The 27928-nt window shown below is 44.1% G+C and overlaps 1 protein-coding gene across 32 annotated transcripts in view; it reads right to left on the bottom strand.

The window, feature by feature from the left end:
- The window catches only part of LOC1276506 (uncharacterized), a 43155-nt gene extending 15227 nt beyond the window's left edge, over positions 1 to 27928 (bottom strand). For 9 of the 32 annotated variants that reach the window (XM_061648946.1, XM_061648948.1, XM_061648958.1 and 6 more), the window contains exons 1-5: positions 17802 to 18061; positions 11581 to 11673; positions 11262 to 11479; positions 11033 to 11191; positions 10645 to 10731 (exon numbers count right to left, since the gene is read on the bottom strand). In XM_061648946.1, the coding sequence (XP_061504930.1) occupies positions 10645 to 10731; positions 11033 to 11191; positions 11262 to 11479; positions 11581 to 11673; positions 17802 to 18046 (802 nt within the window). In that variant the 5' untranslated portion in view covers positions 18047 to 18061. Of the gene's footprint in view, positions 1 to 1554; positions 1754 to 5702; positions 5862 to 10644; positions 10732 to 11032; positions 11192 to 11261; positions 11480 to 11580; positions 11674 to 17181; positions 17527 to 17549; positions 17770 to 17801; positions 18062 to 19947; positions 20486 to 21727; positions 21994 to 24567; positions 24881 to 27710 lie in introns of those variants that run through there. The other 23 variants (XM_061648949.1, XM_061648976.1, XM_061648965.1 and 20 more) reach the window with 21 other exon arrangements.

Here is a 27928-nt window from a genome sequence, read left to right as displayed (position 1 = left end):
CACCTGTACTGTAATTGTTAAACTAGACATGTCACATTGTTAATCTACATGTCACAAGAATTGAGAGATAAAAGAAACTTTGTAAGTACGTAGGAGTTTTTAAATAACTAGATCGATCGTTAAATTAATAAGAAAAAGAAAAGGCATACGAAGACGAAGAGTAAAAAGAGGAAACAAATCAATATAAACAATGAGAAGAAAATAGAAGAAGGGGGAAAAAGTGGGTGTAGAAGTAAAAGAAGGATAAGAGAATGAATCCATGAAAGAAGAAGAAGAATGATAGAAAGAAGTAGCAAAAGAAGTAGATACGGAGAAGAAGAAGAAGAGAGGAGAAAAAAGGGAATAAGAAGGAGATAAAAAATAATAATAAGAAGAAAAAGAATAATAAGAAGAAAAAGAAGGCGAATAAGAAGAAGAAGAAGAAGAAGAAGAATAAGAAGAAGAAGAAGAAGAAGAAGAAGAAGAAGAAAAAGAAGAAGAAGAAGAAGAAGAACAAGAAGAAGAAGAAGAAGAAGAAGAAGAAGAAGAAGAAGAAGAAGAAGAAGAAGAAGAAGAAGAAGAAGAAGAAGAAGAAGAAGAAGAACAAGAACAAGAACAAGAAGAAGAAGAAGAAGAAGAAGAAGAAGAAGAAGAATAGCTTTCACATTTCTTACATAATGTGTCACGCGGTTAAAGCATCGTTCACCCGGAAACCGAATGATTATGACACTGATCATGACACATGTAGGTGTGTCTAATAACTGCACATAATTTATTTTAATGATTTATTTTAATTAAATAGTTTTGCCATTTTACAATAGCAAACAGCAAAAGGAATCAATTGAACGTACGCCTCACCATGAGCGCTCAAACGCTGTGCAATCCACAATTCGATAAGGATATCGGGAAGCGAAGCGGCGCAAAGATGCGTCCAATACAGTTTGATACGGTTTCTTAAGCAAAACACTTTGGCAGAGTGTGTTACTTTCCTTTTTCGTGTGTTTCCTACGTGTGCTCACACGGAGAAAGGTCTGCGACGAATGCAATACATTCATTGCTAATTTCAGCGAAAGGATGGCTCGCCAAACCGATGCCAACGCAAAGTGGCGGAAGCTTCGTTATTCAACATTTATCGGCACTTGTGGCGCAGTTTAACAAATTAAAGATTAATTAATTAAAATAACTTATTAAAGTAAGATGTATCAATGTCACTTTCCACCAAAATTAGTATGTGCAACAAACCAAACCAATTCCCCGTTTTAGGTTGCTTCCAATGTCACAAAGATAGCAAATGAAATCACACCTTTCACGGCTTCCAATTAGGTGGTTCCAGTTTCGCTTTGTTGGGTGTGTATTATTTGCATTATTGCATTCATTTCAAACGCAGAGGACGCTTATTGACGCGGTGAAACATGAAGAGTTCCATGTCGCAACGGAGCAGTGAAGCATGCCGTGATGACATTCATGGGGCCATTTCTTCATGCGGATTGATTTAAAATGTTTAGCATTGAGACATCTTTTCTGCAAATTGGATTTGGAAATTAAGCATTTCTTCTCCTACTCGTTGAAGCTTACCTAGCACAACTTGGAGGACGTAAACGGCCACGTACGACACGACGGCGGTCAGCAGATAATAGGCAAGGAACGAACAGCTGCAGAACACCATTTTGAAGCGATTTCACTTTCAATGTGTTTCACTTAATCAAAAATAAAATACACCAACACTTGTACACTGTATCACAAGACGCCAAGCTTTGACCCGTTGCTGACGCTTCTGGTAATGGGTGGAAAATTCAAAAGAACCATTCCAAAACTTATTAAACACGTGCACTACCGTCACCGAACATTATTCATATTCCATCCACAACTTTTCCCACACATTCACGGGGTGCGTTCGCGTAAATCAAGCTGTATCTGTATCAATCTCCATCCAAAAACGTGTCGGTTCCAATTTTCTTTCGCCAGCTTGAAGCATGCTTCCCCCCCATACTACTATCACTGTGTTGAGGCTGATGCAAAACTTTTGTCCGCTCGATTTTTGCCGCTGTTTTGCTGCTGTGATTGGTGCGTTTGGCGTGAAAATTGTTTTCCCTCGGGGGGGAGTAGGTTCGAAGACGGAGCACAACTTAATTAAATTTTCTACCCACTGTTGTCACCTTTCTGGTCTCGGTGGCGCAATGCCCGTACCAAGCCCTTCATGCCCGCGATTTAGAATAGTTTTCTCCGGCCTTTTTTTTAGTTCGGCTTTTGTATTTTTGGGTTTGCCCTTGGAGGAGGTGAGTGTAGCGGTGAGCGAAGCAGTGCGGTGAGCGCGAGATTATTGGAAAAGTTTCATTGTCATTTAACATTGCTTGGGAATGCTCTCATCAGCACGGCAATGAAGGCCTGGGGCGTGCGACTTCGATTGCAATCGAATCAAAGCAGGCTAAGAAATCCATTTCCCTGTTTGTGGGTGACAAAAAAGCGCTCACACTGTAAGCTTTGGTGGAAGCGATTACGTACACACCGTTTCTCCCTTCCAAAGGTTGCCCTTGATCGGCCGCCCGTGCGAAGCAAGATAAGCGCCGATTTTCGTCCCACACGGTACGACACGCACCGGAGGGCTGATAAGATAAAATTTCGCTTATTTACACTCGTTTCTATGACGTCTCGTTGGGTCTTGCAAAGTCGAGAAAGAACGATAAAAAAAGCCGCAACCAGATTAAGCCGCTTCACAAGTATTAGAAATGGATTAAAAGATTGTTGCTGCTTTACATCGGCCCAACTGCAAGGCTGGGTTGCCAGGGGTTTAGTTGCTGCTTGTCTTTAATGTTGGTTCAAAGCAGCAGATGAATTAAAGAAAATTATTAAAATAAATGAATTCAAAATTATCAAATCTTTTAGACGCAATACTCGCCGCAATAAATATTAATCCAAAGATCAGAATTTCAAAACCTACAGTTGGAAAAATGGTTCCAGTTAATCCGTTCATAAAACCGGCCGCTTAATTTGCAGCCTGCAATGAATCAAACTTTCCCATCAACTCTCTCACGTCTGACAGCAGACAAACTGTATGAATTGAGCTGACTCTTCCTTATTCCTCCTCATACATTCCTGTTTGTGTGCATATTTCATGATTTTCTGTTCTTGCGCTTAAAGTGCCTTAATTTTGCACAAAGAGGAAGAACACATACACCAACCACAACAACTCCCGAACGCATAACGTAACGTACGGTTTCGTACGAATCGCCTGCAAACACACTGGCACACAGTGCACTTCCTTCCTGGGCAACCTTCCAACGGTGGCACGAAAAGCGCGATGGCTTTGTGCGAAAACTCAAACATCGCGCACCTGAAACACCTGCCCAAAACGCGGATAAGCGGAAAATTCATGGAAGTGAATGGGTCAGTTTTCCATCACAGGGGGGGGGGGGGGGGGCGGAGAAAAACACTGCAACAACAAGGTTGGGAAAAGCACGCACAACACTCTGCCTCCCTCCCAAAAAGGGAAAGGTGAACGCTAATACCAATATTAATGGAGCACATGTGCCCGAGAATCTCCCCACCACAATGCCGTGTGTGGGTGTGTGTGATAAGTTGTTTAAGCTTGATAAGTTTAATGGTAGTGTTTCACTCAAGCAACCAAAAAAAAAGGTAAATAAATGCCTCGAAATGTGAACTGACTGACTGATAAGCGTGTAGCGCAAGGCGGAATACCCGCTGACGATTCTCTCTTGCTTACTACACACTTCCAACGCATGATCCGTGTTATGACTTATTCATTGTGGGTGTCTGCGGTTCTTCGATTTTTCCGGGACGGGTCTTCGATTTCGGTTGCAGTCGGTTGTAACTTTTCACCGCACAGACTTTCCACATGGTTGGAAAGCCCACTGACCGGTCACTAATTGCCGGGGGGGGGGAATAATAAAAGACACCACGTCTAGCTGGGCTAGTTGTAGTAGTAGTAGTAGTAGTAGGCGGTGATGGTGGAGGCTGGGCTTTCGTCGTTGCCGGAGCTTTTCGGAGGGTTGCAATGATTCAACAGTCGATTGATAATGTGTTACGATTGACACAGACGATGGATGGAGACATATAGGCTTTTTTTGTGCAATGAACGAGCACTTTTACAAATAAAGAAGATTGGTAGTCTTTTGTGTAAACAATGTTCAAAAAGTATAAAAAAATGATCATTTTTATAATTTCAGTAACAAACATTATAAAGAAAAAGCTTCTAAAACGCATTTTCAATATTTTGTTGTTTATTTTTAAATTATAGAGACATTGAGCCTTTTAGAGAGAATTTGTTTTTTTTTGTACTTTTAATGGTAAATATTGTAGAATCGTATAAAATTAAATAAAAGAATGAATTAGAAATAATATCCTCTAAATCGCCCCAAGTATAAATATGTTTGATAAAATGCATCATTCTTAATGAATCAGCTTGAAGGGAAATGATCAGAATACAAACCAAATCCCTTATAAAAGCGTTCTTGTCAAATCAATGTGCTCACAAGATCGAATAATTTCTTCATTAAACCATCCAGTGGCACGAACAAAATGAGAATACTGTCATCTGTTCCACCGACTTCTTCGCCTTTAACATGTCATGTCAAAAGAATCGTGTAAATTACCTAAAAACAACTCCTATTATCCTTCAAATCAATCCCAAATACTGAGTTACCGTTGTCTTGCGTCACTGTTCAAGGCACACTTCAACATCAAAAGTGCATCACACCAAGGAAACAGTTATCCAAAAGTTGCAATTGCGCCTCACAAAATCAGCAAAATCATTGCAATATTCCGACCGCTACACACTTCCCAAAACTAAAACCCACGTCTAGTGGGTAAGGCGCCCCCCCCTGATACTTGGCGTTATATCAACGCGATACCGCCGCACCGCACAATCAATCAAAACACGGCAATCATTTCAATTTACGGCCACCACAATTTCCACCCTCACCAAGCCCCGTCTATTTGGATGCAATTTTGCGATTTGCCACCGACGCGTTTCGTCGCTATCGATATCGAATGGGGCGAAAACAGGTGGCAAAGCGAATCGCGAAATGGGGAAGGATTTATGGTCGCCCGGGTGCAATCTCGCCGCGCAGTACGCAACTGCTGTGCAATGGCGAGTACAGATCCATCACAAGCGGTGTGAAGCGGAGCGGCTCGTCTAGGAGGTGCATATTCGGTGGCAAATTCGATTTCGCAGCTTGTCGCTCATACGGGTGGACATAAATCCTTCGCAATGAAGAATGAAGCACGTACGTGAGCAAGCAATGCCAGCGACAGCTGATTAGAACGCTTGCACTTTGGGAAATGAATTTGGGAAGTGAAGGGATTCGCTGAACGCTGGGTAGGACATTTCCGTAATAGTACACGCGCTGGGAAGGCAGTGGCGTAGCAATCGGAACCAACGCTTTGAACGAGATCGTTACAGGTGCTGCTCACTCGGCATACACTGGTCTCTTATCACTCGCAACCAATCACTGTGAAGCGCGTTCGCGACTTCGAGGTGCTTCGTCTATGTTCCGGCACGGCATTTCCTGGCACCCACTCACTGGCTTTAGCCGGTCACTGGTGCTCCACTTGCTTATCAGAAGCATTTGCCCCCCTGCGTCACAGATTGCTAAACACTTTGGCCCGCTCCACTACTCTGGCCAGGCGATTAATGGGCACTATTTCGCGGGATGTAATTCTAGCACTGGGAGATGACAAAAAAATAATACAAAACACACACACACACTCGTTCTCGCGGTTTATTATCGCTCCAAAAACCCCGCGTGGCCACTACCTTGCACTGTTTGCCTTTCGTTACGGCCGTTTCGTTGCGAGTCGCGAGTCCGCGTCGGCACCGCCACACACTCGTTATCGTGCGCGCCCCGTTCAAAAACTGAACCGACCCACGGTAGCCGACCAGCGGTGAACCCGCAGCAACAGGTACCGCACCCGACTGCACTGTGGTGCAAGTGGTGGAATGAAAATGGTTCCGCGAGTGGGGAGCTTCTTATGAAATTGCCCACAGTTAACAGTTAATATTTTTAAAAATCAGTAACATCAAGTTGATTTTGTAATAATTGAATAAAGGTATATAACAATCCGATACAATATTTTACAATATTTAAGCCTTTTTAATTAGTCTTATCGCATCTTCATAATATTAAAGATTATGCTTGATAAATATTTTATATTTTTGTTTTAATAATTTAGTATTAACATCAAATTTTAAGCCATTTAAGCAATGATTAAACGCTTTTTAAAAATGCTTGTTAAGGCAGCGGTACATTATCCGTACTCGCTAGTGTAATTTCGATTTTTACTAGCGTAGCTGGCGGCGGCTGGTGGAAGCTTTTTTTGGTCATAGAGGGAATGGTTGTGCTGGAGCTCAAATTTAAGTAGTTTTTCCACCTTTTTTTAATGCGAAAATGGCTGAAATACTTCCACAACATTTTATCTATCAATTACAAAACTACAAAGCCAGTTCAGTTTAATTAGAAAATATAGAAAAATAACATATTTTCTCAAGCGGCTCCACATTGCTTGGCAAAATGCTTCTGTCAGACGCCGAAGCATTAAAATGTAATTGTAATTGCATGTAATTAAAAATTCAAATATTGAAATTTTTGTTTAAAATAATTTAAAAAAAACTCTAAATATGAAATACAATGAGCTTGAAGGTAAAAGTAATATCGCTTTTTAGGACGTCTTTTTAAAAAAAGCAAAAAAAAAATCTTGCATCATTTGTCCACTCGAAGCTCCACAGTGCAAATGGAACATCTCTTTCTCATTCACTCCCGCTTTGTCAGTGGGTCCTAAATGCTGCGTAACGTTCGCTTCTCACCCCATTCGCAGAAGAGGGTTGCTGTATCGGAACCGCACCGCAGCACCGCAAGCACCTGTCATTGCGTGTTCATCGGAAGGGTTTGTTTCCCACCAAAACACAGACACAGTGAGTGAAAGGGAGACAGAGAGAGAGAGATAGCATTTGTTTGTATGTGTGAGTGTGTAGAAGCTCAAATGGATTAGTCCTTGGTGGTGGAAGCAGGCGCAACTTTAAGCGCTTACTTTGCGCGGTTTTATTAAAGGTACAGCTATAGGACGACCCTCTCGACTTTGAGTGATTGTGTGTGAGTGAGTGTGAGAGAGACGGGAGAGCTAGGCTGCAGCCTCACGTGCCACACATTTATTTACTTGCAAACATGCATGTCCATTTATAGCCAACACGTTGTCATTTCTCTTCGGTGAGGCTTTGCTTTTTTGCTTCCAAACTTCCACGACCTTAAGAAGGCCAACTGATGTTCGGTGCGATTTCTCAAAGGGAAGAGCCAAGGGAAGAGCCTGCGAAGGGGCCCGATTGTGTTAACACATTTCAACCGGCTGTCCAACTAGATGGCCGGTCTTCGCGGTCGTGCGAGGGGTTTTTGATTATGCAAAGCGTGCGCGCGCGGGCATAGGTAAGTAAACAATCTCCGCAAAGCAAGGTGAAAGAAGCTCTCCCGGAGATCGTTTGACACTTATCGGAGAGTCGGTTTGATCGACACGACGCGGTGCGCGAACGGAAGCGGGAACGAGTGAACGGGAATTATGCAATTAAAGGAGATTGGTTGACACTGGGGCCTGGGGCTGAGTTATGCCCTAAGGTGTTTGCTAATGGGGAGGGTATTAAAGTTACTGATTGTTTAGAGGATTTTGGGATGCTGAACAACGTAAACAGACTTGTTAAATGTCAATGAATTGTTTTTATCTTATCGATTTGGTTGGTTTGTTTGTTTTTTCGGACAAAGCAGTCCCTCAAAGCTCATAATTAGCTTTCCAAACACTGGTCTTTTGGTACTTTAAACTTCCACGTGATGACAATAAGTCGCTTGAACAACAGAGATGCACCTATAGGCCCATAATTTTGCCATCCAGCCGCTGCGAAATTGTGCCTATCATCGTTATCATCATTATTTGTTTCTATCAGCGCCACCAGTGGGTCCAGTGTGTGACATTTATCAATCACAGCCCCTTTGAGCGCTCACCCACCACAAACAAAGTGCGCCTAAACGCGCGTGTTTGGGAGGGTAATGACAGCGCGTAATACTATTTCATGGCATTCCGCTGGGAAGAGGCTCCCTATCAAGCCGTCCCGTTTGCGTTTATCAATCGATTGATAAACTGGCTTTCGTGCCGTGGGGGCCGATGCTTGCATGCTTCTGTCAACATTGGGTTGGCTGGCGCAAAGGGTTGGCCTGCGGTGCGCTAGTAGAGTTATTCCGGCAGGGTGAGATTGGAATTTCGATGACAAATCCCATCGGTAAAGTTCCCCCCTTTTTTACTGAGCGGGGAAGATAGTGGAATCGATTTCCTTTTCTTTGTTTGTGGCTAACAATTGGCAGGTCGGAAAAAACATCAACAGAAATTGGAACCACGACCACGACGGGAGTTGCCAGTACATTTGCTTAAAGAAACAGGTTTCGATGCTAAACGTCTTCGTTCAAACAAACAATGTAGAACTTGATTGGCATTGGGAAGACGATCCAAGTCACCGACATCGCCACGGTGTGTTTGCTGAAGTCGTGTAAATAATGCCGACATGAGTCATTCTCGTCATGAGATGTGAGCACGAATTTAATGCGAATCCTGGTTCCAATTTTTGTTGGTCCGGGATGGTTTAAATTTGAACCAATCTGAAAAACCGGTAAGCATGGATGATTCAGGTTTACGTTCGGCGAAAGCTTAACGTTCTCCAGCAGTTCATCTACCACTAGACGTAGTGTATAACAGTTTTTTTTGGTTAGAGTGTTCAACGCTGTGAAGTCAGCAGTCGACGTTGATAAAATGAGACTGCTGTTTTATGGCGGATGCTGGCCCGAATCGTACGCCAGTGCCTCGGTACGTGCTAACGTGACACGATGTGACACATGCTTGGACCGTAATGATGGATTGTTTTCATCTTTCGCGCTCACCCGGGCGTCAAAACATTGCAGTTGTAGCGTAGGTCGTGACCAGCGCTATGCCCAAAGACGACGCTGTGGTCTGTACAGGCCGTGTGTTCCACTTTGTTGCTGCATGGAATGGCGATGGGGAGGTTTTGTTTTCTAACAGTGATATTTTTTAGATGGACCTTTTTCGAAGCGCTGGACCTTCTGACAGCAGTACAGTGTGTGGCGACAATTTAAGTGTATAATTTTGATGTTCATGCTACAATATGGTTTAACTCATGTCTATTTGACAAAGTAGCTTAAAATTAATGTTTAAAACTGCGAAATGTTTTAAATTTCCATCTATAAATATATTTATTCTACGAACAGAGATTCAGATGAGTAGAAGAACAGAGATCAATCAATGACTCACAGATAATGAGCTAGTTGAGACTTGGCTAGCCACAATCAAGCAGGTCGGTAGGTCAGGGAGATTAACAGGGGAAGTAATTCCAGATAATTGAAATGGCAGTTATTGATTACCTATGAGCTATTTCCAAACAAGTGCAATATCATTCTTACGAGTTCCGTGTAATATTCCGCTTACAACAATAAAACTATAAAATCTGTGATTCACGTTAATTGAAAAAAATATTTTTTTTTAATATTTAATGTCTAGCGTGTGTTGTTACCTATGAAAGTACAAACTCATCGACATTCGAAAAAACAATCATTAGATGGAAAAGTAAATACAAAAAATATGATACAAAAATGATAGCACATTTTTGTCACGCACTGTCGACCGTCCACCGCAAGCTTACTGACCGTCCTTGCGACTCCGTTCGAGCTTTTTCGGTGCTTGCTTCCACTTGTTGTTTTTTTTCGCATGTCAGAGAAGGTGTGACACATTTTTGCAAAACCGTAATTTATGATCACCCGGTTCGACGGGCGGAAGTGAACGGTGTAGTACAGAAAAAAAAGAATTAGAGTGAGAGAAAAAAAGCCGCCCGCTTGCTTGGTTTCGCTTTCCACCGCGAGCCGGTCGCGTGCACACACCACTGAGGCGATGTCGAAGGTCACTGGGTGATGGGAAAAGTTCCTCCCCTCTAGCAGGGTTACGTTGAATGGCTGGCCTCACTTTCGGCCAAGGAGAGCAGAAATAGTAGTGGTGGAAGTAGTAGTACTAGCCGACAGGCGCTAGTTGTAGGGCGCAGTAAAGTAATCAATTATAACAGACCGGCCGTGCTTCCGGACCGTCGTAAACTCGTTGCACTCAAGTTCAGGCCACATGCACATTGTTGCCGAGACGTACGCACCGTTTGCGCGTGGGGCGAACTGATGAGTATCACGAGTGGGCCCCGGCTGGGAGATATAATAGCACCGCGATAAGGATCGAATAAAAAAAGCTCAAGGCTTGGCGGTTCAATAAGCAGGCAAACGGAAGTAAGTATTGGAAGATACGGAGAGATGGAGAGATAGAGAGGGAGAAGAGTATGCATTTAAATTGTACGTGCTGTGGTAAAAGATTAAAGATGAAACAGAACAGCCTAGAACGACGAGCTTGTGTGCGAATTGAAGGGAAACGAGGAAACACAAAGGTGAAGCTACTGCAATTGCATCCAACGCTACATGCAATTTAATCAAAGGAGAGATTGCTATATTGTGTTTAACACAAACACACAGATACTGGTGCACTAAAGAGGGAAGAGTGTTCACACGGTGCAGAAATGTGGTGTCCCGAGCGGCGCTCGAACTTGACGCCAGTTCGGTTCTTCTTTCTTACCCGACATTAGTGAGTGATGGATCGAGCGTTCTAGATTGTACAGACACCTGCTCAAACGTGTGTGGAACTTGCGAAAAAGTCTTAAATCTGTAGAAGGGTGAGGGTAAGAAAATCATGAGTGTCCTTGCCAAGTGTGCGCGGGAACAGTCACGCTCACTGTCGTGTCGCCGACGTTTTTTTCCGTTGCTGCTGTGGATTTTTTGAATGTATGCGCCTGGTGGGTATGCAATCGGCATCACACTGCTCGAGCAGCTCTCTCGCGCGCGCGTTTGATTCGAGCAGCCCGAGTAGTGCGATGTGTGTGTGAATGGTGAAGTGAACAAACAGCTGACGGGGTGGGGGAGACATTTGTGCGTGTGTGTGAGTGTGCGAACGGGTGTCTACTTACAGCTTTCATGTTTCATTAGCTGCCCAACGGATACATCGTCCAGCGGACCGTGCAGCATAGCGGACAGCAGCTCCTCGATAAATTCTCGCACCTTCACACGCTGGTTGGCCGAAACGGTCGTCGTTGTGCTGGAAGTGGTGCTGCGAGTATCGTCCGTGTCTGGGACGGAATGGGGAAGAAGAATGAGTTACACCACAAAAAAAAACAAAAGGGACTATGGCAGGCTTACCCAAACCGAGACCGAGCAGATTGCCGTCCTTCAGCTCTACCGGGCCCGGGTGCTTCAGCCGGACGGTCAACTGGTTCAGCAGCCATTCGCCCGCCTTCTGCTGGATTACGCGATTCGACTGGCAGCCGGTACATTCCCAGATGCCGATCGATTCCACCCACTGGCAGCAGTTTTCGCCCCGGCAGACCAGTTTTTCGCAACCGCGGCATGTTGCGAAGCTAGCAGGTTGAAGGATGGAGGGCAAAAAATCGGGGCAAGTTGTTAGAATGGTATTTGATTTTTTGTGGAAAGGGAACAGGAAAAGGAAGAGGGAACATACCTGTCTGGATTTTCGAGCTCGACGTTTGCGTTACACATGTAACACTCTGCCGCATCGGGCTTCCGGGAAGAGCGCCGTCGTTGGCTGAGTTTACTAGGAGATTGAGAAGATAAAGCAAAAACAGCCTATCAGTATTTGATCAAGTGTAATAGAAAACGCAATAAGTAAGGACTAGGAAATGAATGCGATATGAAATATTTAAATTCAATGTCATGATTCCATTCCCCTTCAATCCACTTTAAATTATAGAACAACATTTCTGCCTTAGATACAACGAATCCGTTCCCGCTGTTGCATTTCGCTCCCCATCAACGTCACCAATACCCTCCCCACTGCCTTCCAAGAAAGTGGTGATATTTCACTTTTATCAACCACGCGGACACGCCAGCACCCGGGTCAATTAATTAGCCATGCATCGCTGGGGCAGTGTTTACAGCGCGCCACCGACCGGTTCATTAATTCCTGGATGCATTAATTCACCGCCAGCGCAAGCGTTCGATGGGCAATCGGAAAGTGCGTCACACTGCCTCCTCGCGTTCGTGCATGCGTGGGCAGGCATTGGAAAACCTTTCCACTGTCGAGCGTGGTGGCAAAATGGCAACAAACGGCATGTAACGTGGCTGTAAGAATCACGAATGCCATTAAGACGAGCGCACAGGTGGGGCGGGTTGGGGGGTTATATCATCGAGTTGGTAAGTGTCCACCGCGTTATGGTTAACGCGGTCGGAACCGATGTGGCAATCGGCGTATGGCACGGGTTGCGGCAGTGCATTAGAGAGCCGACGAATTGGCGCAAGTCGCGCTTGAAGGCGTGTGGACTAGTGTATGGAGAGGGACACAAACAAACCAAAAAGGTTTCCAATTTTCACTCCGATAAACCCGATCGAAGGTGTCGAAAATTAGTTTGCCAAAGTGGAATGCAGGGTTTGTGATTCGGTGAGAGCTGAGTATTTCATTTAATATATATATCGTTTCATTTTTTGAACAATGTTGGCAATGTTTTATTAAATCTTAAGCTATAAATGTTATTTTAAATTTAAGGAATCATTAAAAATCATAAAATCATTAATAGAACTAGAAGATAATGTAAGGAATCGTGGTTTACATTTCACAAAAAAGAATAAATATGATAGTTCAGTCACTGAATACAATAAATCAGCAGGTTAACATTCTTCCAACCAATGTCGCTTGAAAGATATTGCAAACTGCTTCAAAAGCTACTTTTAATATTCATATTTTACAGTAGAATGACTAAACTGGCTGCGTACGCCTAAAATCTTCTGCAATCAAATCCAGCATGTAATTGGAAATACTACCGAAACGATGCAAAGAAACACTCTCTCCCAGTGGTCAGTAGATGCGCTCTTCCTGACCGGTTTCTTGCGTAGCGTGAAAGATTAATTGTTCGCCGCAACAAGTGGCTCTCCCCTCCCATGACTGGATGGTTGATGAGCATGGATTATCAGCTACAGCCCGCATCCCATGATAAGTGACGACCCATTTGCACTGAACGCATCACAGCCGAGTGCGTCGTGTTAAAATGCAATTAATTTTCGCATTTTCAAATGAGCGATGATTGACTGTACACTGGAGAATGGGAAATTAAAAATTAAAATAAGACTAACCATTAATTAGGGTAAATCAAACCTATTGCATCTGTTGTGATACAATATGCTTAACTTCATATAAATTTAATTCGTATTGACGTTGCGCCACGCCATGCAACCCTGCACAATCGTCTCAGTCTTTATATGAACCTGACAAGTAATGCAAGCCGCATCAGGTAATTCCTTCCATTAGTGCAGAAAAGTGCAGCAACCGGGCAAAACTACGGCACGGCAGGATAATGGTGCAATCTGCAGCATAATTCTTCCAACTCTTATGCTACACACCGTCACGATTACGTAGCCGCATTGCACAGAGATAGGAGGGAGAGAGAGAGCAAGAGCGAGCGCGCAAAAAAGAGGCAGGGACAATTTAAAAGACCCTATCCCCAATGCCTTCCTCATGCACTGGTACCGGCACCGGGTTGCCATTTTGGCCCAGCTGATAAGTTGCTTTTACTTTCGATCGCTGCTCGTCTCGCGCAACCCCGAAGCAGCGAAGCTGCGAAGAGAAAGAGATTCGGAGAAAGAAGGGGAGGCTGTCTGAACGCCTTTAGGTTACAGTTACAGTCACAGACTCCAAAAGTCACCGCTCCAACGGTATCGCCACACCGTGCTAGGTGGTTCAGAGACCCGACGCCGTGGGGCGGGTGGGCAGCCAGACATACAGACAGACAGACAGACGGAGCGACCGATCGCGGCGATCGCGACGATCGCGTTGACCAGTTTCAGTTGCTTCAGCGCCACGAAACATCGCTGACGTTGACGTTACCGTTCCTGGCGGTGATCATAGCCATAGGAGGAGTAGCAGCAGGAGCAACAAGTCTTCAACCTTACCTCATCGATCGTGCGAGCACAACCGAAAAGAGCGAAGAAGAAAACATAAACTGGACAAGATTATTTTTAAACAAAATGTCGTGGATCCCACCGTTGTGAAGAATAAAAGAAAGTCAACCATAGTGTCTGTGTTAAGGGGACACCTACTTTAAAACCTTCTTCAAAGACAACCGTTCGCGCGCGTGTTCGTATAATTTCGTATGCAAATGCCGTTCGGACTGTCTTATTTTCCCCCGGGGACGTTTGTGATTTCGTTCATTCGGTTCGGTACGTGCGAGTGATAAGTCGTTGTCGAGCGCACATCCCCAGACCAGCGCAGTGAATTCGAAGTGGAGCAGCGGGCATACAGTGACGTCTAGCGGAAGCGTGCAATTGACGTTCCCCAATCAAGAAGAAGGCCCCGGCAACCGTCGGCAACGATCAAAACCCCGGCCACGATCAACACACCCGGTTCTATCCAGCAAGCGTACTGTAGGAGCTAGGTGAAAGCTCACAGCGAAGCAACATGGTACTCTCGATGCTGATGGTACAGACGCTGACAACGCTGCTAGAGCCGCCACCTGCGATCGGCGGCACCAAGGGCCTATCGTCGCCCGGGCAGCCGCATCAGCCGCAGGCCAACATAGCGGTGTTTATGTTTCTGTTCATGCTGTGCGCGGCGGAGGTTGTGTTTATCAAGCTGCTCGCGCTGACGTCGCTCGGAAGTGGTGATATATTCGGCACTGCCACCGGCAGCACCAGCACTGCCGCCACTCAGACGAGTAGTAGTAGCAGTAGCAGTAGCAGTAGTAGTAGTAGTGCCGGTGAGCAACCAACGGACATGGCGAGATCTTCATCCTCAACCGATCAATCAGATGAGGCCGCTGAAGAGTGAAGAGTCCTCCAAAAGCCCAAGCACTTGCCAAAAGTGCAGTGATCACCTTGAGGTGTAGCCATCCTTGACACGTGTGAGCGTGTATTGGGGGGTGAAATTGGATGCAGCGGTTTCAACTTTTACGCTGTTCGCCGTTATGCTGACGGCGGTGCTGTGAGTGTGACGAAGCATAGCGAAATGTGATGAAGCGAAGGACGTGTTATGAAACAATTATTCAGAGGAGAAAAGTTGTTTCGAAAAAACGAAAATTGTGTGATGATTATTTAGGATATTTATTTGCCAATTCTTCAATAAAGTAAACACTCGTGATAATTTATAAAATTCGGCAATTCAAAGCTTGTCTCAGAAGTGTCTGGGTGTGGCTTAAAACAATGTGAAATACAAAAAAAAGCATTTAAAAAAGACGTGAAAAACAAATAAAAAAATCCTATTCATATTGCACACACTGTGAGTATGTTATCATACCAGACATCAAGCGACTGCTATTGCACGTCCAAGCTGCGTTGGAGAAAGCAGCAATTGGCAGCGTCACTGTTGTAGTAGTCCCGTTTAAGAATATTGTCTGCCCTCCACACCACTACCACCACCATCATCATCATCATCGTCATCATCATTATCATCATCATCTTCGATACAATGGATCGGCTTGATGCAGCGCGTCCTTTGCCAGCGTAATGCCATGTACAAAGCAAGTTATGCAATGAAACGGATACGTAAATTCGCATTAAAACATTATGCAAATATTCTCGCATGGAGTTTCTACTTGTTGCGAAGAGAGAAGCAGTAGTAAAACTGGATGGATGGACGTTACAATGTTGTAGTGATATAAATCATACATTAATTGGACGTTTGCAAATGTGGCGTGATAAGAATGGTGGGGTTTTGATTGCTGAAGCAAAATGTGCTGTGAGCGTATACGAAATTGGCAGTGTATTGGAATACCATGGAAACTGAATCGTACCAGTAGTGTTAAGGCTTTCAGGCTGTTGAAAAGTTGAACAGGGCAAACGAGCAACTGACAGAGGGAAAAAATCGATTTCAACAGTTGTCGGGCTCACGGTCACGAAACATTGAAGCTTTTGTGCAATGGTGATACGTGGTTAGCGAGAGTTTTGCTATTAAGTACGTGTTGTTTAATTGCAAATAAAGGTTAATAAAACAGTCATTTCTGTAGTTGGTTATTGGTGTAAAGAGAAGAATGATTGCCCGGGAAGGTAAGTAATGTTAGTCCATCCAATACATCATAGGCTGAAGTACGAATGAATTGATATGGATCGCTGGTATTGCAAAAAATAAACTGGTGACAAATTGCCCATTTCCATGTACAGTGAAGAATAGTCCGTTATGTATAGTTCTATGTGGAATCGCTTGATCACATCGGCTCTCTATTTCCCCTCGGCTCGGTGGATAATAGTTCTTAATTTGTAACGCTTTCTACCCGAAATGGTTGTTTGGTAAAGAACCATCACCATATTCTGACCGTTTTCTTCGCTTTCCCCTTCGTCATTGCACAAATGATCCCCACTCACCCAAACGGGAACCATGAACACACGAACTCGGGTCAACCAACTGGACAAATCGAAATTGGTAAAAGTCCATTTCCTGCTGCAATATTCCATCTTCAAACCCTCCAAACCCCTTTCCGAAGCAACCGTGCAAGGGGGGGTGGTCTGCCCGTCAAACACAGCCTGGTTCAAAGCTGGTGCCTTATGGTACGCGTTAAATAGATACACCGATGGCATTGACTGTACTGTGGCGTACACCGTTCGGGACGGATGTAGCCGTCTCGGCTTGAAAATGCTAATGAAGTGGAGTAATTGATAGATGCTTCCGTTTCACTAGGCTAGGCGGTGAGGGAGGAATAAGATCGTACATTAGCCGGGGTATTGGGTGTGAAGGAAAGTTCTGTAACGGTTTATTGTTGTGAGTAAAGTTTCGTTTTTATAGCATGTTTGAGAAACTATCAGAGCTTTAAAGTTCTGTATTTTTTTAACGTAGTAAACAGTAAAAGTACATTAAAAAAACACGTTCAAACTTCGGTGAATATTAGAGAGATAATAAACTTAAACTAAAAGTAATAATGACTTAGCTATTGATTAATACATTACAGAGTTTTCCATGTGATCTGATTACGGTAACATATTTCCTGGATTCGATATGACATTAAGTTATACATGAATGCCATAGTTACAACAATTCAAACTGTCCAGAAAGTGTGCTAAAAGTATCAGAATCACTAAAAAAAACTCTGTAACTTGAAATGTATTTAATTGTAATTTGTTATACCTGAGATACACCTGAGTTAGGTTCATAGGATCTAACAAGAGTTAGTGTGGGTATGGTTACTTGAATTACTTATTTCATTACTATTTCAAACACTACCTACATTGTATTTGTACGCTACCACAAATAAAGGCGATCAATGATCTACAGCGGTAAAGCCTACAAATCGATACGCCAACTAACACACGCTACAAGCGAATAATTTCAGGTTAACGTCAACAACACAAAAGCAATACTACTTCACCGGCATTAAACTAAAAATAAACACTTTATCAACCATCAGTAACCGTAACACTTGATTAAATATACATTTCGTTCCACTGGCTACTATAGACTATCAAACAACAAGCTTTTCATCAGACTGCTCTTACATCAGCAGGCCAAAGTTGAGAACACCTTTGGAGCACATTGCTTAATGCATTATTGCATTCACTGGAGCTCTTGTATATTATAGAAACTAAAATCTTCCACAATCACAATTAGCACAAATTTAACAGAACAATTCGCACGCTTATATTTCTCCTCATTCGATAGATTGGACTTTAATTACACGAACATAACATTGAACCTTGTGACAGAATACACTCACACACACATATTCTCTCACACAACTCGACCCATACCGGAAGGGATCGCGCCGATGCAAGTTTGGTAACTGCTCCCTACACCACACGCAACGGCGATAGTTACGTCGCTTAACGACCACTAACCAGAGACTGCCGCCGGTGCTCGGAAGTATAAGCGACGAACCTGCATCTCGTCCATCCTGTATGCTACCTTTCCCGCTTGTTCGGCCGGGCTTTTCCCCTGCCACGCCAGGTGGTGCTTCTCGTTCCCTCAATTCGTTCGTTCGGCTTTTCCTCCACATTTTCTCTTTTCGTCACCCGCACATTGTACGCTATGGTTGTGTAGGTTGTGGTTCCGGTGGATCGGAAGCAGGGAACCACCAACACGACGCACATGCACAACGCGGCGTCATGCGTGTTGATTCCATCCCTTTTTGTGCTGTTAGAACAAATGGTCGGGAGGGTTGGTGAGGGTGCGAGGGTTGCTTCTTGCTTTTGTTAACATGCATCGTTCGTCTGGGGCGGTGCGCAGCTCGATCCACGTTCGGACGCGTGCGATCGGTGCCTGTGCTTCCTGTGTGCCGGTTTCACATGTGGTCGTCTATCTTGCGCAGCCGGAACAGAACGGTCACAAAGCGGAAAGCGTAGTCGCAACGATCATTTGCTCTAGTTTGCTGTTTGTTATTGGTTTTGCGATCACCTTAAACCGTTTGTCACAATATTATTTTGGAATAAAATTTGACTAATGTGGATGCAAATATGAAACATACAAAAATGGAAAAATAGGTCATAATTGCACAAAAAAGTGCACGTGAACACCCCTTTCGCGGGCGAAGAATGCGAAGCGTATCGTGTTACAATACTTTCCACGTACACCCTTTCCCTTGAGCGAGCGAGCGAGCGATCGAGTGATCGTTAATAAACGTTTGATCATTTGAGGCCGCAGGAAGAGAGCTGAACGATGGCTGAAGCCAGAAAACAAAGAGAAAGGGGGTGAAAATACGGTTCACAACCCTCCACTTCACACAAAACGGTCAGCTTCTTTCAAGTGTGACGAATACGCACACACTTATACACCTTAATACGCTGTGTTTTTTTACAGGGACCCATACAGCGACATACACACCCAACGCTATGACTGCAAACTGTGTACGGCCGTTACATTTACTTCCGTTTTTTTTTTTGGGAACATTTGGTGTTGGTGATTGTTTTGCTCAAATTATGGTGCTCACCACTACATGGCGATGTCGAGAGGGTCAAGTGTGCTTTATTGCTTTTTTGTTTGATTTTTTATGCGTAGTTTTTTTACCATCCAAAAGCTGAACAGAACAGAAACAATCATGCAAACAGCGATAGAAAGAAGGCATTGCGCTGGCAGTCGGTGAAGGTCATGGTTGGTAGTGTTTTTATTTTGGTGAGTGCTGGCTATATGCTGCTACATTGCGGAACAGAGAACCCCTTTGTGTAATGTTTGGTAGGAAGCTGTGCCATAAGCAAACAGCGTGATGGCACGTGATGTAGAATTGTTTACGGGGAAAGGTAATATGAAAGAAGCTGTGAAATGTTATGCCTTTTAAGGCTGAAATGTTGCATTTGAATGTAAAAAGATACATGATCAATATAAAATAATGTATTTTTCTTTACATAGTGTTCGAGACTTGTGTTCGAAACCAAAACGTTACGCGTTACGATACGTTACTTTTACTAAGCTTGTTTTGTACTAGACTGATTAAGTCATCTATAAATGTTTATGCATGTTACTCTTTAGACAACCCTTTGCTCGTAACTGTAATTAGCAATCAATCCCAAAGACAAACCAAAGATGAGTCAATAAGAAACGATCGACAATAAAAACAACTATTATTTAAAAATTATTTCATTATCTTTATATTTGTACATTATGTCTTGAGCCATTCTCAACCACTAACCTATATTTCATATCCCAAACAATGAAAAACAAAAAGTAATAATACCAATAATCATCACAGCCTCAAAAGCTGCACAATTGCAATGGCGCAATAATAATAATAATAATGATGAAAGAAAAATAGTCACTCGCGGCCCAGCCCCGTTCAAGCCATTACAATTTGCAGCGGACCATTTCATAACTACTGCACCCGAACGCCCATTCATAACATTGCACAGAGTGCACCGATCCCATGCAATGCGATGATCTCCCCCCCCCTCCCCCTCCGTCTCTCACCTGCGCAACAGTCGATGGCTTTGGGCGACGAGAAAGATGCTACCGGCGATGCCGATCAGCAACGTGATGCCCGCGCCCGGTGTCAACTTCATCGTTGACCCTGGCAGCCACGGACTGCTGAGAAACCGATCCGCCGGCAACATTCCAACCGGTGTTGTGTGTGAAGCGTTCGTTGAAGCGTTCGCCTCTCCCTCGTGCGCTCTTTCGATGACTGCGACAGGTTGGGCTTAGTTTCGTCTACACTTTGTCGTCTTGGTTTTTTTTGTATTTGCAGGAGACAATCTCACCGGAACGCTACCCGCCTATGCTGTTATGCTGTATCGCACAACGAGCAACTACACCACCTTCTCCTCAGGCGTTCCTTCAGTATGGGGTATGGGAAGATTCCCAACCAGCACAGGACGTATCATCACTTTCACATTAATTGTCCATTTTCCGCACCATCAGATCGGATTGTGCGATCGCGTTTAATCGGTTTGATTTACGTTGGGGCACTGTTTCACCACACTACAAGAACTACACAACCGAGCAGGGGAAGCTGTTGAAAGTGAAAAGTGAGTTGCCAAATAGAAGTTGTCACTGTGCGCGGGAGCTTGGATAAATTACATTTCACACTGACTTGCATCTTTTTTTTCGGGGGAAGGCGAATGATTGCCATCGAACTTGGGGTTTCATAAATGAAAAAGTTAACGCTCACACGCTTTAATTAAAAAACGATTTCGTCCCTCGACAAACTACAATGGATTTCGTTAAAGGGTGTTGTTTTTGGGTGTGTTTGTTTCAGTTTACTTGCTTTATTCTATTAAGTTTTTAGCTTGCTGATCAAGATATCTGTTGCGAAGCATTCCCATCATAAATCAGGGAAAAAGATATATGCCAGGTCAGTTTACCACATTAATACAGTTAATTGGATATATTTTTCATCAAAATTTTAACGTTTTGTTTTATATGAGCATTAGGGTGGATTTTCCAGTCCCATTTCAAATTGCAGCTCAATTTAAGTGCAACTCAAGTGCTAGTAAAAGAAAGAAAACTGATTAGCCAAACGATTATACTCGATTAGAAATATACAAATCCTCTTATCAAGCCGATAAGGCTTAGAAGCCAATCGCGCCCTCGTGATGTCATAATTGCGCTCACTCCATAAATAATGCATTCGACAAACAAAAAAAGAATTGTTATCTTTTGAATGATTTCATGTTGTATCAATGCAAGGCGAACAAAAAAAAGGTCGGGTTTGTTTATCTTGCTGAGTGTAGAATATTCCAGTGAAATTTTTAACGAACTTAAGTCATAGATTTAAATAAAAACAAAGCCTTTTCTCTTATTGTTTTTTCAGTTTTGGGTTGAATAATTCTCAAGGTACATTGTTTAAACAACGTGATTTCAATGTCACTTGCACACTAAACTCCTTCAGCTAATAAATTCTTCCAGCATGTGTCAGGTCGCTCATGTATGACACTAGACTTTATCAACCCTCTTCACGCATCCGCGCTTCAGTTTCATCTTGTGCTCTCATATTGTGCTGATAACACCAATCCAGCCACATACTCAGACAGCACAACACGTGATATTTGTCCATTTTAGCGCAGCCTACTATGGCAGTCGCAAACGCCAACGCAAACCTTGGGCGATAACTTGGGCTCTGTTCCCCCAAACTACACCTGATGTTACTTCACACAATCGGAAGATCACATGGTTGATGACGTCTTGCTAATATGTAGATCACTTGACGAAGTTAAGCAGTGTAAGAAGTTCAGCAATTTCTTGTTATTATCACCGAAAGATTAAGACACATTTAGAGATGCATTCTTAAGACTTCATGTCACTCTCACACTTTTCTCACAGATCACCTTTAACACATTTCAGTACGTTTCACTACCAACAATGCAAGCGCTGTTGCTTACGGTACACACCGGATTGGGGACTGTTTCCTAAGGCAGCCGCCCCAGCACCGTGCATCGGAAGTCGTTCAGTGTCCTCGTGTGGAACGGTCGCCACTAGTCTCCGGCCCAAACGGCCCAAAGTATCTCGCACTCGTACCTGCGCTTATCTATTTCCTCCCCGTACGTGATTGCACATTATCACCAACAACCTTTCCCTCCAACCAAACACACACACATGCTCTCAACCGTCGCAACCTCCAACACAAACGCACAGCCCAACGCAGGGTACGTTGTCATTGAAGCGCACCGTTACTAATTGGCTTCGCATACAAATTATCACTTCGAGCACGGTACGTCACTGCAGCAGCAGCAGCAGCAGATGTAGGTTGTCCAGAGTGGATAGAAGCCGTATCTTCCCGATTTTAAAGATTTATTTTTGCAACGTTTTGTTTGTACAGACGGGCGTAACAACCACAACCTTGCCCCGTCGATCGAACCACACAGACTGAGGTTGACCGGGGCTGCCGAATACCGAGCGAGTGGCATGATTTAAGTCACCCGGGGCGGGAGCGCGTTTGGGGCTGGCCAGGGAGAAAGGCCGATGGTCAAGCCGGATCGCAGAGCAGATCGAGCATGATATGTGGCTTCGGGGTGGCTTTTTCTTCCCTCAGTTGACACCGGCTCCGACATCTGGCTCTTTCTCACGTGCTACGATTTATATGCATTCGGATCGAACCAGACGTAATCGCGCTCTCCCTAAAACAAAAGGAAAAACAAACACAACGCAACCCTCTCGAACAAAGGTGTCCGTTTTCGATTGTGGCTTTGACCATTTCTTTTGCATTAATGCTTCCTCCTAACTCACAGCCTGCTTGGCCCACTTGGTGGGGACTGGTTTTTGGGCGTTGTTGATTGAACTGTTTATGTGCTGTCATAAGTGTCCACTGCCGGCACATAAATGGACCCCCATTCAGTTGATCTCAAGGTACCCCTTTTCCTTTTTTTTAAAGCACCAAAAATCGCATCTAACTGCGACAAGTGAATGCTTCCGAAAAGAAACATGGACACACACACAGAGACATACGGACATACACGCAGCAGTTCCAATTTTCGCTTTTAATTGGGTTTGGAAATGAGCGAAAGTGTGTAGCATGTCCCGGCATGGACGGTGGAAGGCAACAGTTTTGCGTGCAGTTGGGCCATTCCGAAACGAAAAAAAAAGGATCAAACATACCAACCAAAGAGTAAATGGAGCTTGTCCGAACAATTGATAACTGGTCCCGTGGAGAAGCAGAAGAAAGGGTGCAAGAGCACGTGCGAGAGAAAGGAGGATGAGCGGTGTAAAAGGTAACAGCAAACATAACTTTTGATCTCGTTCACTACATAACGCACCACGGGCAGAGAAATGGGTTCCATTTGGTTTGGCACAAACGCTGGGCATCGAGTGTGTGTGTGTGTCCAGAGGCAGAGGGAAACGATTCGATTGTTTTTGCTTGTAAGCGTTATGCTACGATTGTCGGGGAGGGGGGAGGTTTTAGGCTTGGCCCACGATACGTTTAGTTTGTATCATTGAGATATTGGAGTTGATACAACGTGCCAGGGTGTAATTAAAAGCCCTACCTTGGGGTGTTGATTGATTTGGTGGAGAAAACATCATGTGGATGGACGATAAAGTGATGAAGGTTTTAGGGTGAGACGTGATAATGAAGTTATGTTTGGAAATGTTACAACAATGTTTGTACAGGTTTAGTTTTCAATTCATGAGCTTCATGAGGATATTGTATATTTCGAACCACTTTAATGGACAATCAATGACTTTCTTCAATAGTTGGGTTTTTTAATGAGACATCTTGTAAGTTAAATTGCTTTATCTTTATGATTTAGGGTTTTAATCCACTTGAGTTTAACTCTAATTGTTTTTAGGTTAAATATTGAATTAATGGTGCTAGCTTCGTTTGCCATTGGAATTAGAACTTAAATCTCGAGCTCATTATGTTGTGGACTCTTGTGACTCCAAAACGGTGCCATTAAAATGAACAAATATTGAAATTAAATAGAAATGCATTCAAGATCACTCAACAAATCACTTTAATAATAGCTGTTTTTGTGCAAGCCAAGCTTAATAGCCAGCCTGTTAAAGCAAGTGCTCTGCACACAAATCCTTCTATCTTTTCGCAATCGATTTAATAGCGCTATTAAATAAGCCAATCTCATCGCCACCGCCATTTTCGCTAAAAAAAAGCCAACCACCAAACTAGCCACTTCCATCGAGATATTGCAACGCACTCGCAACCGTGGTGATGCATTAAGCGGTCCCGAGTGCTTTGGCATCATCTTCAACACCGGAACTCCATCAACCGTTGCGACGGAAGTCACGATTTGACCAGAAGCTCATAAATCTTCCTCTACCGACTGCGCTGTCACTTGACTTCGCATCGCATAAATCGATAAGTGCAACTGGCGATATGCAAACGAGAGGCTGGGTGGGCTCTGAATGTTCACGGGTTTAACGAAGAATGGTGGCACTGGCGTACAAGCTGTATAAAAAAAGCCTTGGATGATGATGGTGATCGAAAACCGAGCCAGCCCGAGGAGACGACCGTGTGAATGTTCAAACGACCCCGGTGGTGTGCAAAGTTTGGAAACGATGGATCTTTTGTGTGTGTGTGTGTGTGCATCTCTAACCTCCAGCTTCATAAAAGGGGAAATAAATGTTTTGCTTGCTGCTACCTACCTTAGCTTTTCCCGGCGCCGCTCATAGTCCGGCTGGTTGGCGGTCAGCTTCTCCAGTATCAGCCGGTACTGGCGCAGTTTATCACTAAAGTTGGACAGTTCGATTAGCATTTTTTTGTCGTTGCTGCTTTGCTTTCGGTGGTTTTGGGTGCGAATGATACGGGTCAAACCCCAACGGGCCTACGAGATGATGCGGTCCGTTGCGTTGCTTAAAGCACAAAAACCGCTGTCAGAACTGTGAACTGTGGATTGCGAACGTGCGACTTCACTTTTCACTACGCGCTTGCACGGGAAACTCATTTTTCGTTTGCTAACTGAAAGGAGGGGAACATGCATGTTTGTGTGAGTGAGACAGATTCACACGACTTATTAGGTGAAGAAAAACAGAATCGTTTTAATTTCGCGCGCGCAACTTCTTCTAGAATGCAGTTTCATGGCACAGCGCCTAAAGTTATGCTATGTGCATGTTACAGATTTAGTTTTTTCCATGTTGAACGTGCACATTGTTTTTGGTGTAGAAAGGTGGCATGGATAAATGTTTTAAATAATTGTAGTATATTCTTCTCTATAAATAATTGTTGTTTTATTTTTTTTACTCAAGTAACCTTTGTTGAAAACCTTGTTAAAAAAGGATTCTAAGAACAACCTGATCATAATTAAACTTTCAAAATCACCCATAGATATACAATTTTGTACTGTATCCTATCAAAATGTAAGGAATAAGTTATATTTGCGTTAAGCAATTCATGTGTTTTACTGGTTAGTTTGATTTCCCACAATCCCATGTAAGAATCCCTGGATACATAACACTGCATAACTTTAGGCGCTATTCTCCCGGGACACAAACCACGTAGAGCCACAGAGATAAAATTATTTGTCGCCATTTGTGTATCACTTTTTAATATAGATTTTTTTATTTTACTTGTATTAAATCCCTTTCAATACCATTCCCTTCTTATGCACTCTTCACTTTTTGTCATCACTGCACTGCATATTACATTTTCCACACAATCGCACGGCACGTGCTGTTAACCACTCGCACACCTTCAATACATTGTTTCACCTATTGCTATCGAAACGTAACACATGCTCTGGAAGTAGCCCACACAATACGATACGTTCTATTTAACCACTGCTAACACCACTATCTACCAAGGAAGCGACTCCCCCTGCTGTCATCACTGCATTGTACATTCCTCCACGCAGGGCACCCGGGGCATGTAAATGACCGCATAATGTAGGTGCAATAACCACCAGCAACCACCCGCCCGGGGTGGAACGTACACTTCGAAAACGCGGGTGTACATGAACCTTACTGTGCCGAAATTAAAGAACCGCGCCGATCATACCCACCCGGGCACCCGTTGGCTATTAACACCGAATTACTGTGCGTGGGAGGTAGCGCACGTAGACGCGCTGGTACATGGCAGCTCTCATCCTCAATTTCACGTACATTTCACTGTCCATCACCGTCACTCACCCCTTTGAGTGGGGGCAGCCTTGTGTGCCACTTTGTGAGCGATACGATTTTTCAACCCTTATTATTCTCGAGCGTCGCCTTTCATTTGCGAATCGCACAAATCGCGCACCCAGGGACGACGATTAGCAGTTTTCTCACGTTTTCGTCACGAGCAAGTGAATAAAAAAAAATGGGAGCTGCTAACCATCCAACATACACACACACACAACCACATTGCCGCCTTCATTCAACGAGGGGCTTAAGCCACTTTGAGACAAGAAGAGACTAAATGCAGACGCTATCATGCAGCAGTAGTTGCGAAGTAAAAACCCGAGCTCTAACAAAACTATAAAAGAAATCGCAATGAAAAATCTATCTGATTTTATTTCACTCGTTTTTTTTTCTTCTCTCATTTGGCTCACTCGCACACGACACTGAGTGGTGCAACGACGGGGCCAAAGCGGCCGGGCAAAGAAACCACCTCTAAATTGCAATAATGAGCCGTAGTAAAAGAGGTGACCGCCACCGCGACGCGGCGAACAAATTGCACCCAAGGCGGTGGCCTTTTGAGCGAAGGAAGCAGAAGAATGGGCGGCAAAAAAGAGAGAGGCCTGGGAGATGAATTTTCCAAGCCCGCAAGGGGCCTTTTGGTGCCTTCATTCATCACTCCAAAAACCAGAACGGTGCGGTGGTAAATGATTGAGATCACTCGCGGAGGGTCACAACCTTCACAGCTTCGTTTCGTTTTCGAGACGCGCCCGGTGTCCAGCATTTCGGGCCACGGTGCCTCCCCGCTGACATCGAACGTTACCGTTAAGGCCGGTAAGGCCGGGAGAACTCACTTGGGAACTGGAGTAACGCCGAGGTACGATCGTATCAGCCAATTGCACTGTCAGCGTCGCATCATCACATCACAGCAAGACGAAGAGCTTCATCAACCCCAAAAAGCTATTTCTTAACGAGAGATTAACTTCCGCACTATTTCACCGGTTCACGTGCGCATGTGTTTGATCACTACCGCTGTCAGATGTTTCCAAGACAGAAAGGTTAACAAGCGAACACAAACGCACAGAATTCAGTACACGGAAGATGCTTCACGCAACAACAACCGCCCCGTGCGAAGCTTCGCTTTTGCGTGACACGTTTATCTTTGACAGGCTGTCTGCACGTCCGTCTTTATCTTGCGGTTGTCGCGATCGCATACACTCGCAAGTCCCCGGGAATGCAACGGGGTTGTCATGTTCTCGAACCTTATCATGTAGAAGAATGCTCACATACACAACGGTGTGTTGCGGAAGTCTCCCTGTCACTCGATCCAAGTTGAAGGTTACGGTGTGCGAGAGAGATTGATCACACATCAACACTGATCAACACGGAGCATTGCTAATTGATCGATAATGCAGCGATCGCTCAATGCTGACGTTAAGATAAGCTGTTTTTATGTACAAGTGAGCTGAAATATGTCTACACTGGTTTGGCCAAATTCACACTAAAAACATTAGAAATTACGTCCAAGTGACGTTTGGTTTTGCACACACTTGACACTCATTCGTTAAGCTTGACGTCACTTGACGCACACTTTCGCATTTGCGATCCTCACTTGATCCACTTGATCCCTTTCGGCAGAGCCACCAGTACCGCACTCACAACGCCACACTAAACCTTCCCTGCTTGGTTTTGTTTACCTTTTCCTTCAACACTTTCACGCTCGGGCGAACTGTTATCAACAAAAAAAAGGCTCGAGCTTTTCGTACCTTAGTTCGTGTTTCACGTGTTGCCGAAACACTTGTGACGAAAAGAGAAGTAAAAAAAAATAGGTAAAATAAACTAACACCGCCCGCACACTCGAAACACGCGTCAGTGCCGGCGAACAACCGAGCAGCTTCTGGGGCGCGCGCACTTT

Source organism: Anopheles gambiae, chromosome 2 (assembly GCF_943734735.2).
Source record: "Anopheles gambiae chromosome 2, idAnoGambNW_F1_1, whole genome shotgun sequence".
Classification (NCBI taxonomy): Eukaryota; Metazoa; Arthropoda; class Insecta; order Diptera; family Culicidae; genus Anopheles; species Anopheles gambiae.
This window is presented reverse-complemented; position numbering and strand designations above follow the sequence as displayed.